General features: G+C 39.4%; 1 protein-coding gene across 11 annotated transcripts in view; it reads left to right on the top strand.

Annotated features, from left to right (window-relative positions):
• SOCS6 (suppressor of cytokine signaling 6) overlaps positions 1-18,674 on the top strand; it is a 156,728-nt gene that overhangs the window by 21,896 nt on the left and 116,158 nt on the right. For 2 of the 11 annotated variants that reach the window (XM_036099397.2, XM_078060177.1), the window contains one exon: positions 9,227-14,846. The exons of 8 other annotated variants lie outside the window; for them this stretch is intronic. In XM_036099397.2, coding sequence (XP_035955290.1) covers positions 9,352-10,959 — 1,608 coding nt within the window. In that variant the 5' untranslated portion in view covers positions 9,227-9,351 and the 3' untranslated portion in view covers positions 10,960-14,846. Of the gene's footprint in view, positions 1-8,539; positions 8,587-9,226; positions 14,847-18,674 lie in introns of those variants that run through there. One more of the 11 variants, XM_078060176.1, reaches the window with a different exon arrangement.

Genomic DNA, 18,674 nt, shown 5'->3' with positions numbered 1-18,674 from the left:
ATTGAATGCAGATGGAAACATGAGAGTTCAGCTGTCTTTAGTCAGAAAAACGATTTACAGTAAAGTAAAACTGTGCCACTTGTCTCATTGAATTTTTATTGTTTGGGTAAATATATTTATTTTTCAGGAAAATGTTATTTATGTTAACATGTAATGAGTATATTGTCATTGAAAAATGAATAAATAGGGGCGCCTGGGTGGCTCAGGCGTTGAGCGTCTGCCTTCAGCTCAGGTTATGATCCCAGGGTCCTGGGATCGAGCACTGCATCGGGCTCCCTGCTCCGCGGGAAGCCTGCTTCTCCCTCTCCCACTGCCCCTGCTTGTGTTCCCTCTCTCGCTGTCTCTCTCTCTGTCAAATAAATAAAATCTTAAAAAAAAAAAAAAAGAAATATTTTAAAGTCTCAGTTTTAATTTCTAGCAGGGTAAGTTTCAGTAGATAAAACCCACATAGACAGAGCTTTTGGTGGTCTTAAGTAATTTGTAAGAGGATGAAGAGGTCCCCAGGCCAGAAAGTTGGGAACCGCTGATTTAGCAGCAGGATGACTGCATGCCATCCCGTGACGGGGGAAGAAATGAAGCTTTGGTGTAGCAACCACGTTCAGATTCCACATCTGCGCTCTCCTCGCGACAAATAACTTTGTTGGGCAGGTTTTAATTTCTCTGAGACCTGGTTTCCTCCTTTGTAAACTGGCAATAATAAAGCTGTTTGACTTGTTGAATGTTAAGTAGTTGATGTTGTATTTTGGATGTTTTTATTCGGTGTTTTAATGTCAGGCATGACTGTCTCCAATCATTCCTTAAAAAAAAGGCTGGGAAATTGTTTGAAGATGTTATCTTCTGCCCATATGAATAAAGTATTCATGTCTAAAACCTTTTCCCTTGAACCCTTATACACATTTTCAAGTATATGTGTAAACTTAAAATTTTACAATTAGAAAAGCGGTAAAACTAATTCAGAACATTTACTTAGGCATGATGAGACAGATGGTAATCCTATAAAAAGATGACATATATTTTTGGAAGTGCAAACAGAAAAACAGATACTCTTAAAGCTCCCAGAGTGATCTTTGCCTAGAAGATGAAGGGAAGAGATAAAAGGCCATATGGCCTAATAGAACTTTTTATAGTTTTTTTAATGTCTAGGATTGATTTTTGTTTATTTAATGTTAATGTTGAGTTGCATATGGATTGGTAGTTGAAAATGGAATAATTATCAAGTAGATAATTACCAAGTACTTTTGCTCTGGTTGTCAGTCTCTTTTTTCTACAAATGGGATGCAGTAGTGGGAAGCAGAGCCATTTGAACCCTAAGTTTAGTGAGGTTAATTTAAATGTGAATATGTATCCCCCAGAACCAGTTACCAGTTCTGCTGCTGGGGCAGTTGTATACATCATGTTGCCTCTCACCGTGGAGCAGCCTTCTCCTTCATTTCACTGCTGTGTTCACTCGGCACATTTTTATTGAGTGCCTTTTTTGGGCCAGGTATGTACTAGGTGCTGGGGATAAAATGTCCAGAAAAGAAAAATTGACATGGTCTTTGCTTTCATGTAGAGTGTAGATAGTCTGCTGGGGTGAGAGTCATTAATCACATGTTTAAAACAGACAGATCTGAGTACACATCCGAGATGAAAATTCTAGGCAGGAGAGGTATGCAGTATTCTGAGGTCCTGTAATTGGGGGATTTCACTTACTCAGGAAGAGCAGAATGTGGTTCCTTGAGGAATTGATGGATAAGCTGAGGTGTGAAGGAATTAGTTGAGAGGAAAATGAAAAAAAAAATTTCATATCACAGGGGCAGTATGTTAAAAGTTCTGTGTTGAGTGAGAATATGATGAATACGAATGCTTTCAATGTGACTGGAGGAGAAATCAAGTAAAGAACAGCCACACCGTGTTCAGGAGTTTAGTAACTTTATCGTAAATAATGGCAAATTATGGCTTGAGGTAGGGAGTGTGGGAGGTGAAGGTGGGCAGGGTATCTGATCACCATACCTGATTAGGTTTGTGTGCCTAAGATGGATTTACTCATAGTGAGCACCTCCTACACCATTGGTATGGTCCTAGACTCTTGGGAGGCATCAGTGGATAATGCGGAGTTAAAATCCCTACTTTTGTGAAGCTTATGTTCTTTAACTCCTGGAGGGGGAGAAAGACAGCATAATAAATGAGAAATGTTATCGAATGCTAGAAAAAAACACAACGCAGCAAGAGGGTTTGTATGGCAGTTCACATGCCCTGTCAGGGCAGGTCTCTCAAAGAAGGTGACAGCTGAGCAAAGACTTGACGGAAGTGAGGGGTTAGCTGTGTGGTATTTGCAGAAGCACCAATGCCCTAAATGTCAGCAGGTTGGGGGTATTCTCAGAGCATCAGGTGGAGGAGAGGGCAAGTGTAAGAATGGGAGAGTCGCATTATGGCGGGCCTTACCACTGTAAAGACTTGTGCTTTTTACGGAGGCAAATGGAAGACATTTGGGGTTTTACTCTTCTTGTAGTTTGTCAGTTGGATTCCAGAAAGAGCAGAGTGTCCGTGGATGGATTAGGGTATATTGCCTCCATACAGGCTGCCCCGATCCTCCACCGTACTCTTTCTTATTCAGGCCTGCTTTCCACATCATGTTCTGGAGCTTTCTTCAGCTTCTGTACCTACTTTTCAAAACTTAGCTAATTATGGGTCTCTAAAGCTTAGGCTTACAGTATGTGGCATGTCCTCCCGATGTTTTCCACCCAACCCCAAGATGAATCTGTATGTATTTCTACTGTATTATCTGTGTCTGCACACCTTCACGCATGCACGTACACGTTTCTAACATAATGACTAGTATATTCATAACTGAGGACCCAGCAGCGTTTGCAGCTCTAAGTGTTTCCTGTCAGAGATCATGTTTAAACCAATTAATAATTTTTAATGAGGTTGAATGTTACTGTCACTAAAACTACATCACGGAGTGGGACATTATCAAGAATGACTTGTAAATGGAAATTAGATATTAATAAAACCTTTGCATGCAGTTGATTTATGTTTGACTCTCTCCAGTGTTCATATGTTGAACCTGAAATTCTCTCAACCCAACCATTGTTGAAAAATTGAAGAGGTGTGTAGTCTACCAGGGAAACTTGGATAGTCCTCTCCTAGAGCTACAAGTAGTTCCAAGTAATTGTTTTAATATCTTACATTTTATGAAGAAACTACTCATCTATTTTTTGGGTAAGGAAATTGGAGACCCCTGGGTTTTGTTTTTGATTTTGTTTTTGCCATCCAAGTTACAGTCCTACTGGGTTTGTATGTGTATGTATGTTGAAGAGGATGATATGTGGGCTCAAAACTGGGAAATGCATATTTTAACTAGAACATGTTGATATTTGAAACCTTTTTATTCTTTTTTAAAAAGATTTCTTTCTTTTTAGAAAGAGCGCGTGCACGTACACATAGTGGGGGGAGGGACAAAGAGAGGGAGAGAGAGAATCTTAAGCAGACTTCCCGCTGAGCGTGGAGCCCCACCTGGGGCTCAGTCTCACAACCCTGAGATCATGACCTGAGCCAGAATCAAGAGTCAGGCCCTTAACTGACTGAGCCACCCAGGCACCCTGAAAACCTTTTCATTCTTCTGAATGCGCTTAGACCCAAATACCTTGATGTGCCGTCTCATGCCCCACCACTCTTCACACCATACACTTGGGGCACAGCTGGCTTCTGTGTTTGCATCTGCACTTCCCACCTCGGCCCAGAGCTTGCCCTTCCCTCAGTCCAGACAGGTGTTCTTTCCACCTCAGCCGTCCTTTGCATGAGTGGCCTTGGCCTAAATATTGGCTTGTCAGAGAGGCCTTGGAGGGGTCTTCAGTGTTTATGGAATCTAGAGTGGGAACCTCCGGTATTCTCTGCTTGCTTCCTTTTCCTTCATGGTATCTATCACAGTTACTAATTATCAAGTCTTCCTTGGTTTACTTGTTTCCTGTCTGTGCTGCCCAGACAGCCTCTCCCAAAATAGTGACCACGGTGATGGCACGAGCCACTGGGCTATGGTACTGCCAGGGGCTGTTCTTCTTTCCACTTACAAGGTTTTCTCTGAAGACAGACTTTTTTGTGGGTCAAGACTCCTTTGAGTATCTGATGATAGTGATGAAAAGAACAAGGACAAAATGTTTGCTCTGAGTTCAGGGGCTTCTCAGAGCCACTAAGACCTGCTTGTGGATTTTACCCACACCCTAACGTCAGGCAGTCAGGGTGCAGCTGGGAAGCTAAGTTAGGAGTCACCATATACCCTCCCCTGTCTCTTTGTTTACAGTCTAGTCTGACTGACAGCTTTTAATTGTTGGTCATGTTCAAAGTTTACTGTTAAAGGATGCTGTATCAGACTGTCTCTGTCCAGCCTTGTCCTATCATTTCCTTGACCTCTCTTGGAGCTCACAAATATCATCTCTTAGTTTTGTATCAAACAGCTTAACTTCTCTTGGATCTGATGGAGTATCTTACACATGGAGGGGGGAAAGACTGTAGAGGGCTTTATGAAAAGTAGCTTTCAACAGAAAGGAAGTCCGTAGTACCTACTGTAAGATTCAGATACTTTGTACAACTTTTATTTCTTGATGATAGCATGATTCATATATTGATAATGCCATGAATGCTCTGTTTTTCACCCATGCTCAACTTTCAGAAAGCAAAAAATTTTTTATTTTTAGATGTACTTCTGTAACTATGTGGAAGTAAGTAATTGGGGGAGTGGCATTTAGTATTTTTACTTCTTTCTCTTGACTAGTATTTATTTGGTAGAATTTCTTCAGTAGCCTTTACATGCCTGAACACGGAACACGTGCCATGTGAAAGTGTGGGAATAGATTCTGTGTGGTAGAACTTGTCACTGATTGGCAGGTGTTTTTCCATGTGGCCTTTTTAGATGGAATTGCCAGTCCTGCATCATTTGTAATAATGACTTTTGATTTTGCAGAAGATCAGTTGCTCCATTTTGATAAGAGGAGATTTAGCCAGTTTTGTACAGTGTGATTTCCCTATCCCATCATTCCTATCATTTACTTAATAGTCAAGGAATATTTATTTGGCATCAAAGAATTTAAGCAGTATATATTAAATATGTAATGGTAGTTCCTGGTTAGGAATATAAAAATGAATGAGACATGGTCTCTATCTTCAAGCACTACAATCTGGGGAATAAGATATGAATAGAATATGCAAGCAATTCTAGGTCACTATGTGACATACTATTAAATAAGTGCAGGTTGAGTATTTGGAGTTCAGAGAAGGGAGAGAGAACTCCCCTCTGGCTGGGTGATCAGAACAGATTTCAGGAAGAATATTTTTTTCAGGAATTATCTGAAAGGTGGATTAGGAAAAAGAAAGAGAACATTTATCAGGAGGAGGGAATAGCATACGCAGGCACAGAAGCGGGAAAACAAAAGCCTTTGTTATTAAGATCAAAACTGAGCTAACACTTTACACCATTCTTAGAAAATTAACTGGGCTTGAGCCTGTGGGTCAGGCTTTAGGTTGATTTACATTTTTGGGTTTGAGAGACGTTGGAGTGACACTCCAGACAGACCATATATAAGCCATTCTGCATGTTGATCCATTGACCTAGTTTGTCAAGAATTTGCTGATTTTCCATAATTATTGCAAACAGTACTTTCTTTGCAACATGCCTGTTACTGGGGCTGAACATGTTTGTTTTGTCTCATGTTTGCATCCTTTAGTTTTATGTTTTATAGCTATTGGTAATTAAGTTTTCTTAATCTCTGTGTGAACTGATGCCCAGTTCTTTTATGAACAAACTTGGATTCATTGTGCTAGTGAGCCAGAAAATTATCACTAACACAGGAGGTTTTATTAGTCCACAGGTCACCATTTCAGCCTGTTAAGACAAATAAATGCAATTTCTACTGCTATGAAGAATTGTACTTAAAAGTTCTCTCTGGGAGCACCTGGGTGGCTTAGTCATTAGGTGTCTGCCTTCGGCTGGGGTCGTGATCCTGGGATCCTGGGATCGAACCCCGCATCCGTCTCCCTGCTCAGTGGGGAGACTGCTTCTCCCTCTCCCTCTGCCTGCAGCTCCCCCTGCTTGCTCTCTCTCTCTCTCTCTCTCTCTCTCAAGTAGATAAATAAAATCTTAAAAAAAAAAAGTTCTCTTTGATTGAGTGAAGTTAATAGACCTTTCAGTATACTTAGGTTGTCCTGTTTTTCTTAGCTTCACAAAAGAATTTGACAGATGATCTCAGTCCCTTTGTGGTATCTTTTGAACTGAAGTTTTATTGTTTTTTTTTTTAAGTTTTTATTTTTTAAAGTAATCTCTACACCCAACATAGGGCTCAAACTTACAACCCCAAGATCAAGAGTCACATGCTCTTCATACTGAGCCAGCCAGGCACCCCTGATTTTATTCTTTATCCTTTTTGTGCCTTGATTAAGACATGTTATTCCTATCTCAAAGTCTTAAAGATACTTTATATTTTGTTCTAACTAAAATGAGATTTTCACAATTAGATTTTAATCTACTTATAAATTTATTTTCACTGCTGGGGTGAGGTATGGCATCCAGTTTTCTCATTTTTCCAGATGTATAACCAGTCGTCTTCATGCCGAGGACTGAATTGTGTCCTTTGCCATGGGTTTGCTTTCTGTCACGTGTCAGGTTTCCATGTATGCATGGACCTGCTTCTGTGTGTGATAGTGTTTCTTTATTTGCAAAGATTTCTGCAGATATTTCCATGGCACACACATATGTAGTATTACAGAATTATTTTATGTTACTCTGGAGTAGTATTTAGTTGCAGCAGAATATATAACTGACTTCAAGGCATTTTTAAAAAACTTCATACTGTCATGAAGGACGTGCACATGCAATGTACAGATTTTCATGAAGATACATACGTCTGCCTTCCTAAAATATTTCTGTAGAAAGGCAAGTTGATATGATAATTAGTATGGAAATGCTAAGTGTGGTAGGTTCTGTGACATCATTGGTTGACGACTCCTGGAGTGGTCACGTAGTTGGCGGTGTGGGTTGCCGTGATCAGGGCCCAGGGCTTGCTCATCCACAAGCCCATGGATTGGGCTCATGTGATGCAAACACGTTATGCTGATTTTTACCAGAAAGCCATTTTGTTCATTTTTACTTACTATTTATTATTTCCATGATATGCAGAATATTGGCTCCTTTCTATTGATTTTTTTTCTTGTTGACCTTTTAAAATTTCAACATAATTTTACACATTTTGTTATTCCCGAGTGAACAGCTTATTTTACTTTACTTGCATTTCATATCAGCCTCTTTCTAATGACAGGTCGTAATTCATCTTAATCATATATCAACAAAATCTCTAAAGTCCGCTGCATGGCGGTTTTATACTTACGTACCTATCACAGCCACGGTGTGTGGATTGTTATTCTTATCAGAAGAGATTCCATATTGGAATCTCTCTTTGGCTACAAAACCTATACTGTCTACTCAAAAGGAGTGACTTGCCAACTAAAGTGTATTGTCATTATATTCTCCATTTCATGTTTATGAATGGCCATATTTTTGTCAAACAAATTAAAATTGTTAATAACTTAAATATTACATGTTTATGCTTAGGTGGAAGATAATGGTACTTGGATAGTGAGTTCATCTAATATACAACTTAATATGTTTAACTTAATGTGTTTAAAAGTAACTGGCGCTCCAAGTACTTATATGCATTTTATTTTTTACAACTTGCTCGAAAACATGGTACATGACAGTAAGACTTTTTAAAATTCCTTTTTCCTTTATGGAGATGCTATTGCTGATCCCCTGATAGATTGTCTGATGTGAGTGGTTTTTATTAAAAATGATTCATGCAGATTTTATGTGCACAGTAACCAAATCCTATCTATCTGTAAAGTAAATGTTTGTAAGATATCTCTCCCCTCAGTTCCCACCGTGTTATAATCAGTATATTACTAATTGGTTTGTCTTATAATTTATCCATTCATACATCTCTCTGTGCTACTCGATTATGAGGCCATAAACGGTTTATTAATCTGCATATGACCGTACCGTGCTGGGTATGTAGCAGGGACTTAGGAAATGCATAGTGAATTCGTGAGTGTCATCAAGCTTAGAGGTATAGTCTTTTGCCAAGAAACAGAGTGGTGCTAAACTGATGGGTGGGGAGATTGGAAGCTTGCTCTTAGTTTTATTAGCATTTTGCTCAAGTCAAGCTTATCATCCTGTTAGGGCATTATACTTTGATGGTTGTAGAAACTGCAGAGCTCGGACAGAGAGGAAATAAAACATTATGTGTAGTTTAAACAGAAGATCTTTGCAAAGCAGTTACAAATGTTATCAGTATTACTTCTGGGACCAAAATTTTTCCCTATAAGATGATATTCAGAAAGTCTTTGCAGAATTAAAATCCTATCTTTTCAATGGTGGAATGTTGTACAAGATAGTTTAGAAAATACATTCTTAGATCCGAAGTAAAAATTTGCCAGGGGAAACTACAAAAAAAAAAAAAGAAGAGGAAGAAATAATCATTCTGGAAATATGCTTCATCATCTTCTTCAAAAGAGACCGACACTTAGACGAATCCGGCTTTCGCTGGGTGTGCCCCTGAGGTGAGTGTGTCTCAGGCTGCGCTGGGCACCGGGAGGGCGAAGCCGGAGAGTCTTCCTCTCGGAACTCAGAGGCATAAAGGGCCATCTCTGGACTTTCTCCAGGTTATCCCAGATGATGGGATTCTTCTTACGGATTTTTACAGATGTTTAAATATTTGCAAGTGTGCATAAACTGTTGAGGCATCAGCCAGACTGGTTATTCTGCCAGTTCGACTCGGTGTCGCCTTCACTGAGTGTGTGCTGTTGGGGCTGCAGGCTGGCGGCTGGGGACAGGCCGGGGACAGCGCGAGTCCGTGCAGAAGCTGAGCGGCGGTCTAGCAGAGTCGTGTTAGGAAGGACAAGAATATGGACTCTTGCTCAAAAGCAAGGTGCAAAAAGGAAAGAGGAAGATGAGGGTTTTTCTTTAGGCATTATGAGATGTTGGTCAGACGCTGACCACACAGTGGGCTGTGAGCTCTTCCTGTGCCGGGGCTGGGGGGTGGGGGTGGGAGCGCCCCCGCGCTAGCAGAGCTAACCGTGTTGCGAGCACACTCACGTGGCCTCGTTCAGAAGCTAAAGGATTGAAACTGATTAAAATAAAACTGCTGTGGAAATATTTTGTAATGTGACTTTTTTTTAAATTTTATGTTTTATTTTTTAGAGAATGGCTCCAAAGGGTGTATGAAGCTGGAACAGTACGTAGATGCAGCATTGCAGCCTCACCAGGTGTGTGAGGGGAGTATTCCGCAGAGAACGTGATCCTCTTGGAGTAGGTAACTAGTCATAATGAAGAAAATCAGTCTTAAAACCTTCCGAAAATCTTTCAACTTGAATAAAAGTAAAGAAGAAACGGATTTCATGGTAGTCCAGCAACCGTCACTCGCCAGCGATTTTGGAAAAGACGATTCCTTATTCGGTAGCTGCTATGGTAAAGATATGGCCAGCTGTGATATCAACAACGAAGACGAGAAAGGTGGAAAAAGCCGATCAAAAAGTGAAAGCCTCATGGGTACGTTGAAACGGCGGCTGTCTGCGAAACAGAAGCAGAAGGGCAAGGGCGGTGCGGCCTCTGGGGGTTCTGCTGACGAGGACACCTTTTCCTCGTCCTCGGCGCCCCTGGTCTTCAAGGATGTGCGCGCTCAGAGGCCCATCAGGTCCACGTCGCTCCGCAGCCATCACTACAGCCCCACGCCGTGGCCCCTGCGCCCTACAAACTCGGAGGAGACGTGCATCAAAATGGAGGTGAGAGTCAAAGCCTTGGTTCACTCTTCCAGTCCGAGCCCGGCCCTGAATGGTGTTCGGAAGGATTTTCACGACCTTCAGTCTGAAACCGTGTGCCAGGACCAGAGTAATTCCCTCAAGAGTTCGGAATCTCAGAATGGAGACCTGCATCTTCACCTTGATGAACATGTGCCTGTAGTTATCGGACTTATGCCTCAGGACTACATTCAGTATACTGTGCCTTTAGATGAGGGGATGTACCCTTTGGAAGGATCGCGTAGCTATTGTCTGGACAGTTCTTCTCCCATGGAAGTCTCTGCGGTCCCTCCACCAGTGGGAGGGAGCTCCTTCGCCGAGGACGAGAATCAGGTAGACCAGGACCTCGTGGTGGCCCCGGAGATCTTTGTGGATCAGGCGGTGAGTGGCTTGTTGATTGGCACCACGGGAGTCATGTTGCAGAGCCCCAGAGCGAGTCATGACGACGCACCCCCACTCTCACCGTTGCTACCTCCAATGCAGACCAATCAAATCCAAAGGAACTTCAGTGGGCTCACCGGCACAGATGCCCACGTGGCTGAAAGTATGCGCTGTCATTTGAATTTTGATCCTAACTCTGCCCCTGGGGTTGCAAGAGTATATGATTCCGTGCAGAGCAGTGGTCCCATGGTGGTGACAAGCCTTACAGAGGAGCTGAAAAAACTCGCGAAACAAGGATGGTACTGGGGACCCATCACACGCTGGGAGGCAGAAGGGAAGCTAGCAAATGTGCCAGATGGCTCTTTCCTTGTTCGGGATAGTTCTGATGACCGTTACCTTTTGAGCTTGAGCTTTCGCTCCCATGGCAAAACACTTCACACGAGAATTGAACACTCCAATGGTAGGTTTAGCTTTTATGAACAGCCGGATGTGGAAGGACATACATCTATTGTTGATCTAATTGAGCATTCAATCAGGGACTCTGAAAATGGAGCTTTTTGTTATTCAAGATCTCGGTTGCCTGGATCTGCAACTTACCCGGTCAGACTGACCAATCCCGTATCACGGTTCATGCAGGTGCGTTCTTTGCAGTACCTGTGTCGCTTTGTTATACGTCAGTATACCAGAATAGACTTGATTCAGAAACTGCCTTTGCCAAACAAAATGAAGGATTACTTACAGGAGAAGCACTACTGAAAGATTATGAGAACCCTGCATCTTGCACTTTGGGAATAAGAAAAAGAGATTGAAATACAGTTTACAAACTTTCATTGCTATCAAAATTTTTTGCTGCCATACTATTTCAGTTTTATGTGTAAAAGTAATCAATTTGTTTAGGGGTGGGGAAGTGTCAGCAAGGTGTCTTGGGTTTATTTTGGTTCTTTAAAAAGGGAAGTCTTGAGGTTTTGGAAGTGTGAATTATCTTTCATAAATGTGCAGAATAATCACAATGTGAATTATCAAATTCTCCTTAACCACCCCCCCAAGTCCTTTGCTGCTATCCACTATGATTTTTATGCATTAAAAGCACATTTCATGTGTATTCAACCCTAAGTAAAGTTGAATGAAACTTACAGAATGAATATTGTTATGTCTCTTTAAATGGCCCGTTTTCAAAGATCGTGTTGAATAAACATACCCGTATGATAAAACGCAGAATTTACACATACACTGAAAATGATTTTTAATCTCATACTTCAGAAAGATTTATTTAGAACTATGATTTGACATAATCTTGGGTATTGGAATGCAGATCTGCAACATATCTTTTACAACACTTATTTCTAAATTGTTTTTGAGGTTGTGCTTTTTCTGGTTGTGAAAAGTTGAATTTTTCTGTTGCCTTCATTTTCATCTTGTGGTTTGTCTATTTTAATAAATGGCCTTACATGAAAAAAAATCATAAAGAAGTGTATACCGCCAATTTAGAAATTGTTGCCTTTTCTGTCATTAAGCTCTGGTACAAATTGGAATACCATAAAAAGACCTATGGGACTAGAACTATTATTGAAAAGATTCTAGATGATCATAGTTTCCTGTGATAGAAATTTTGTTGTGTTAATTATACTTTCTTCGGTAAAGTGTTTTATCTGTGATTTCTTTAGCTTAGCCACCATTTTATTTGGGTGAACTTAATGTAGAACTGATTTTCATAAAAGGACTAGATTCTCTTGCAACATTTAAGTTTATATAAAGTTTTAAATTGATTTGAATAGAAAACCTTGTTTTAGAGTTGGATTTATATTCTTCTTTTACGTAGTCACTATGAAGATGTGCTAGATTTGACCCTTCCTTCTCTCCACCAAAAAAAACAAAAAACCTGATGACTTTAGTTGAAAAATTGTGGGACTTGTGGAGCATCCTGTCAGAAGAATATTAAAACCATATCAGGTATATGGAAGTCTTGTTGCCTACCATATATACTGCCATTTAAAAATAGGTGTTTTGTTTTGTTTTGTTTTAAATTTAGCTAAGTGTTAAGTAAATTGGCAAGCATCATTAGTTGTTTTATCTCTGATTCAGTTGCTTGGGTTGGGGGACAGAGAGGAGTGTGTTATCCCCAGTACTTTTGTTCTTTTGAAATTCAGTGTTTATTTGCTTCAGTGAGTGTTTTGGAAGCACCCCATCTAGAAAATGTTTCCATCTCAGATGAAACATATAATTTAAGACATTTCTTCCTTTGCCACTCAGTTTTCCTATCTCTTACCCCTCAATTGAAAGTAAAAGTAAAGGTCTTAAGTCACCCTTAATGGCTTTGTCATTCAGACACACCAGTATCCCTGTTTTCTGTTGCTGTTGTTGTTTCTGTTTTTTAGGGTCAGAACTGAGAAATACCAAGAAAAGGCACAATAATATCGTGTTATGGTATTTTGACTTAAAGGGGAAAAGGTACTTAATTTTGGTGGAATGTTGATTGTACCTTGTCACAAAGACTCCTCTTTCATTTTCTAATATGTTTTCACCTAATAAGATGGAATATGGAGTATACTGTAATAATATAATTTAAGTGTTCACTATAAGCTATTTGGATGAAGAATTATTACAGAGTTGTAAACTTATCAAATTAATGCAAGACATTTAAACTATTTTTTTGCAAAACTATTTATTTTTAAACAATTTAAAATATATCTAGGGTGAGTTAAAAGCCCCTGTGCATCTATATTAGATGGCAGGTATTGTCACAGAGTCACTGTGTATTAATAATAAATGTTGGGATGGCTTCTCTGTGTTTCTAGAAGCATTTACATGTACTCTTTGTGAGATCATGGTGCACAGAGGTCTTTGGACTGCCCTGAACCCTGTCTTATCATGTGGGCATAGCCTGCTCCCCACGTGTTCCTCATGATACCATGTGTTCAAGATCTAGCTGTTTAGTTTCAAGTTAAGATTATTTTGATTTTCATCTACATGTTTTTAAAATTGTGTTTTGTGTTTTATGGAGGGCAAGTCTTGATGCTGTTCTAATTCAGAAAGCCAGTTTTTTATGTGCTTTAATACTTTAAGGTGAAATGCCCTATTCTAATCCAGTTTGAAATTGCTAGGGCCTGATAGTGTGTCGATAAAATAAAAGTATTTGCCAACAAATTATTTACAAACAAAGGAGTATTGCAATATTTTCTGCTTTTGTGTAGAGAGAACCATTTGGCGTAGGCAGCACAACATAATGTGAAAGACTGGCTTTATAGGATCCTAAAATAAAATAGTCTTTAAAAATGGAAAGGAGAAGAGAGAGAAGTCTCCATCCTGTAGTTTGGTCCAGATACCATTTGGGTGAATTTCTGGATTCTACTGAATGGCAGTTTAGATGGCGTGGGCACAACCTGTAAGTGATTTTTAAATATGTACTTCTAAAAAATCTGAGCTCAAGGCAAGAAAGAGAAAACAGGAAAGCTGTATCCTTTTGCCGCAGTAAATGAATCAGAGTCGTTTTTTTAAATCAAGCATTTCGTCACAAAACACGATAGAGGCCAGAAGCTAATTCTAGGCTTACTAGGACACTATTAGGCATTTTTATAAATAATAAGAAAGCATAGAAAGTACTTGAAAAATATCTCATTCTTTCTAAGGAAAACTGTTCTCTTTCTACTTGGTGCAATAATCTGAAAATCTAGAAGGTCAAAAACATATCACAGGAAATGATCATAGAACTAAAAATAGTTTATAAGGAAACCGGCCACAAGGGCAACCATCTTGCTGTTGAAGAAAATCATGTGCCAAAAGGCTAAATCATTGGCATATAGGAAGTAAACATAAAGTATACATTATAATTTCTGAGCCAGTATTACTGAAACAGGATAAAAATTACTGAAATCTTAAATAGGGTATATGCAGTGTCCCTGCTAGTGCTACTAATCTAAATATCTTAACGATGCTTTCAGAAACGCCACTTTTAATCATTGTACATTTCACATTCTGTAGGAGATAATTTGCTTCATGAATGATTCAAAATAATATATATTAAATCTTAATGGCTTGTCATCAAATGTGAAATCTTAATTTGAAAATGAAATCACACTACCAGCAATAGACCGTTCTGTTGAAAACCCTAATAAGGAACAGTTGCCAGTTCCATAAATAACTATAAATTCCAAGATAAAGTATTGGTACGTTAGTAATCACAAATTTGGCTCCTTTTACTACTTTTTAAAATCCTTTTAAGAAGGGTTTTTTTAATAAGCATTCTTTTTATCGATCAGTCATAAAATGGTGAATGTGTTAGTTGCTGTTTCTGAAAAGTGATCCAAACTCTACATCCAGAGATGATGAAGAATTCTTATAGAATTTTGTAATAAGTATACATGTTGGGTTAAAGAAATTTTATAGTCATTGGAGTGCCATGAAATTAATACTTGCAATCCAGATTGCTGTAGTTTACACTTTTTCTGTATGTTTCAAATCAGGTGTGTACCATTTGTACTGAGAACACCACAGAATGAATTATCCAAAGTCCATTGATTTTAATATGTGTTTTGGTTTGTAAACAAATTATAGTAATTTCTTGCACATTTTTGGAAATTAATTGTATAAGAATTTATGTATCTGCTTCTAGATACAGTGTGTAAATAAAAATTTCGTTCACAAGATCTGCCTTTTAGTCTATTTAATAACCTGGATACAGAGTCTGATTTTAATTAAATCAGGTTAACTAGATAGTTTCTGGATGCCCCATAAACTGGGCGGAGACTGGAGGGTAGGGACCAGCAAATTTAGTAAAAAAAAGTTAGGAAAAAGTGAAATAGTGTTGCTCATGGGAGACATGAAATGAATTAGGAATCAGCTAATGTTCCTACTGTCCTAAAAGCTTTCAGCATAGAGGTGGGAGTGAGCTGGCAGAACATCTACTAGACCAAGACTACTAGAAATGAGCATGGTAATAAAACTTCACTGGAAGAAGGTGTTGCTGAAATATCTTTTAAAAAAATTTGACTCTTGTTTTCTTCTTTTGCATGACTTGTCTTGCCTAATGGGTGATATACGCCAGTTGCTCTCTTCCCACTGTCCCTCCCCTGAAGCCTTCTCCCCAAAGTCCATGCCTGGTAATACCTGGGCCTGACACTGGCAGAGAACCCAGTCCTAGTGGCATCTGAGTAAGTATCTGTTTCTGAGCATGTTTGACTTTGCACCCAAACTCCTGGGGTTACACTTTGTCTTCAACTGCCCTTTCCCTACTTAGTACCAGGCAGCTTTGCCACCTCCTCTGAGGAGTTAGAAGAGAGTCCTCTTGGGAAAGACTCCCTTAGATTGCAAAAGCCAGAGAGGTTGGCCAGAGCAGGGGTTATTTCTATACGGTTTATGAACAGGGCCAGTTGCCTTGCCTAGAGGTCACTTCAGGCCATCAAACCCTGCCCTGGGCCTAGGTCACAAGCATTATAAAATGTTCTCTTAAATACATGGAGTTCAGGGTGCCTGGGTGGCTCGGGTTAAGCAACCGACTCGATTCTAGCTCAGGTCATGATCTCAGGGTTGGGAGATTGAGCCCCCCATGATGGGCTCTGCGCTGAATGTGGAGTCTGCTTAAGATCTCTCTCCCTCTGCCCCTCCCCCTGCTCTCCCACTTGCACATGCGCGCACTCTGTCTTAAAAAAAAAAAAAAAATATATATATATATATATATGGACTATATATATATATGGGATATATATACACACACATATATATGGAATATATATATGGGATATATATATACACACATATGGAATATATATGGAATATATATATGGAATGTATATATGGGATATATATATACACACACACACATATATATGGAATATATATATATATATATATATATATATATATATATATATATATGGAATTCTACCCAAGGATCCTATTAGAGAAAGTCTCTTCCCTTGTGCAAATAATCTGCTCTCTGGCCCCACCTTACCCCTAACAATTTTTAAGTAGGCTCCACAGTTCTAGCAGGGCTAGAACTCACAACCCTCAGATCAAATCCTGAGCTGAGATCGAGTCAGACACTTAACTGACTGAGCCACCCAGGTGCCCCGCCCCTAACAGTTTTAAGAGGTGGCATCTCTGCCCCCTTCTACTGAGAACTCATTCTGAAGCCACCTGTTTACCGACTGCCTTTGCCACAGCCCATTTGCCTCTCCTCACTGTGGTCCTTGGCATTCTTGTTTTCTTGTGGCTGGCAAGGGGTGAGCACAATTTGCCCCAGAGAAATACCATCCTCATAGTGGCTGTGGGGTGTAACAATTGCCTAGAAAACCAAGGGATGTATATCTTTTAATACAGAAGAATCCGTTGCTCTGCAATACACGGGTTCTTCTGGAATCAATAGGTGACACTGAAGAGCTGGATTTTACATCATTCATCTCAATAATCATAGCAAACCTAAATTGTGCTAATCTGTATACCACTAACTCTTACTTAACATATTTTATATCGTCAAAACAGCCCACTGTGAGGCAGGCCCCTTAGCATCATAAAAAAAGAAACAGATGCAAAGGTGAACGTTGTAAGGTCACAAAGAAACTAAGTGACAGAACCAGCTTACACACTCATGCAGTTTTGTTCCAAAATCCATGCTGTCATCCAATATGATATACTTCCTCTACTTGGTGTTTTCTATTATTTAGAGTATTTCTCATTGTCGGGGATATTTTAGCCTAAGCAAGTGAATTGCCTATTGCTTTCTCCTCCAGGGGACTACTCTAGCTTAAACAAAAGATGGCACTGGCAGGTAACCATTTATGGGGCCTGACTTGTAGTGTATCTTATGGGCTTCATCTTTTAATCCTGAGGAAGGGAACATGGCTTCCCCTTGCATGGCCTTGGAAAGGCTCACTTAAAAGAAAAGTACCTGATATACTAATATAGGAACACGATTAGGTGGAGTTGAATTGTAACTCTTGGGAGGACTTCTCCACGTGTTTGGTGCATAAAGGAAAATGTTACTTCTGCCTTTTTGCTAATGTGTTCGATCAGATTGCCTGAGACATTCACTGTGCCCTGTTGTGCTAGGAGCCACAGTTTTATGCTTTATAGCAGACAAAAGACTCCATCCCCCCTTTCCTTCTCATTTCCAATACCCATGCTCAGCCAGTTCTCTTAAACTTCCTGTCATTTTGTAGTAAGCCCATCCTGAACAAGAACTTCCTTCTGGAAGTAGTTCTAACTATACGTACACTCTACATTCTAGCTTCTTTGCCTGCAACTAAATGGATAGAAAAAAATCACTACCTCTGTTCCTATGGTAATCGTTAGGATGAATTCAAGGTAAATTCCCTTCCCCACTTCTGGGAAATAGCCATTTATATTATACCTAGCCCAGTATCATTAAAACAGAAATAATCTCTTTGTTATAAACTTTGAATAGTTGTCCTAAACCTATCAGCACATATGACTAGCCTGGAAAATTTAGAGAATTAGGACAATTAACTGAAACTGAAAGTAGCTAAATCCTATTTAAAACACATTTCAGGGGCGCCTGGGTGGCTCAGATGATTAAGTGTAGATTCTTGGTTTTGGCTCAGGTCATGATCTCAGGATCCTGAGATCGAGCCTGGCATCCCCCTCTGTGCTCAGTGGGGAGTCTGCTTGAAGATTCTCTCCTTTTGCCCCTCCCACCACTCATACACTCTTTCTCTCTCTCTCTCTCTCAAAAAAATAAATCTTAAAAAAAAAAAACACATTTCAATGTTTCCAATGGTATTTTCCACTGTTTCCAGTGGAATTCCAATGAATTCTCTCACCTTTTGTTTAACCGAATTATCTTTATTTTACTCTTTGTTTTTTTAAAGATATTTTCACTAGTTATAGAATTCTAGGTTGACTTTTTATTTTGCTCTGTAACTGCTTTAAAATGTCATGTCATTGTCTTCTGGACCCTGTTGTTGTGGATGAGAAATCAGCTGCCATTTGCACTGTCCTTTCTCTGTAAATTATGTGTAATCCTCTCTTGCCCCACCACACAGCTTTTAAGATTTTCCCCTTTCTCTTTATTATTTCATTTTGTATTTTAGTTTTTCTCTGTGTCTTTATTTTTCAGTAGTCCAATTAATAATGTGCTGAGGTGTGGTTCTCTTTGTATTTATTCTAATTGGGATTTATTGTACTTTATGGATCTGTCTTTTTTTTTTCTTTTTTTGGCCAACTTTAGGAAATTTTTCATCACTATTTCTCTAATTTCTTTTTCTATCCCTTTCTTTTTCTCCTCTCCCTATAGAATTCCAAGTTCATGTTTGTTTGACTGATATTTTCCTAAGTATCATTGAAACTCTTTATTTTTTCAACCATTTTCTCACCTTTTCAGATTGTATGATTTTTATTGATATATCTTTGAGTTACCTAATCCTCCCATCTGCAATTTCCAGTTTGTGGTTAGGCCTACCTAGTAAATTTTTAATGGTATTCATTTTGATTCCACTCTCGACTTGGTTCCCTTTGGT

The sequence above is a fragment of the Halichoerus grypus genome, chromosome 13, assembly GCF_964656455.1.
Source record: "Halichoerus grypus chromosome 13, mHalGry1.hap1.1, whole genome shotgun sequence".
Classification (NCBI taxonomy): Eukaryota; Metazoa; Chordata; class Mammalia; order Carnivora; family Phocidae; genus Halichoerus; species Halichoerus grypus.
The sequence above is the reverse complement of the archived record's forward strand: the minus strand, read 5'-3'. Positions and strand labels throughout refer to the sequence as shown.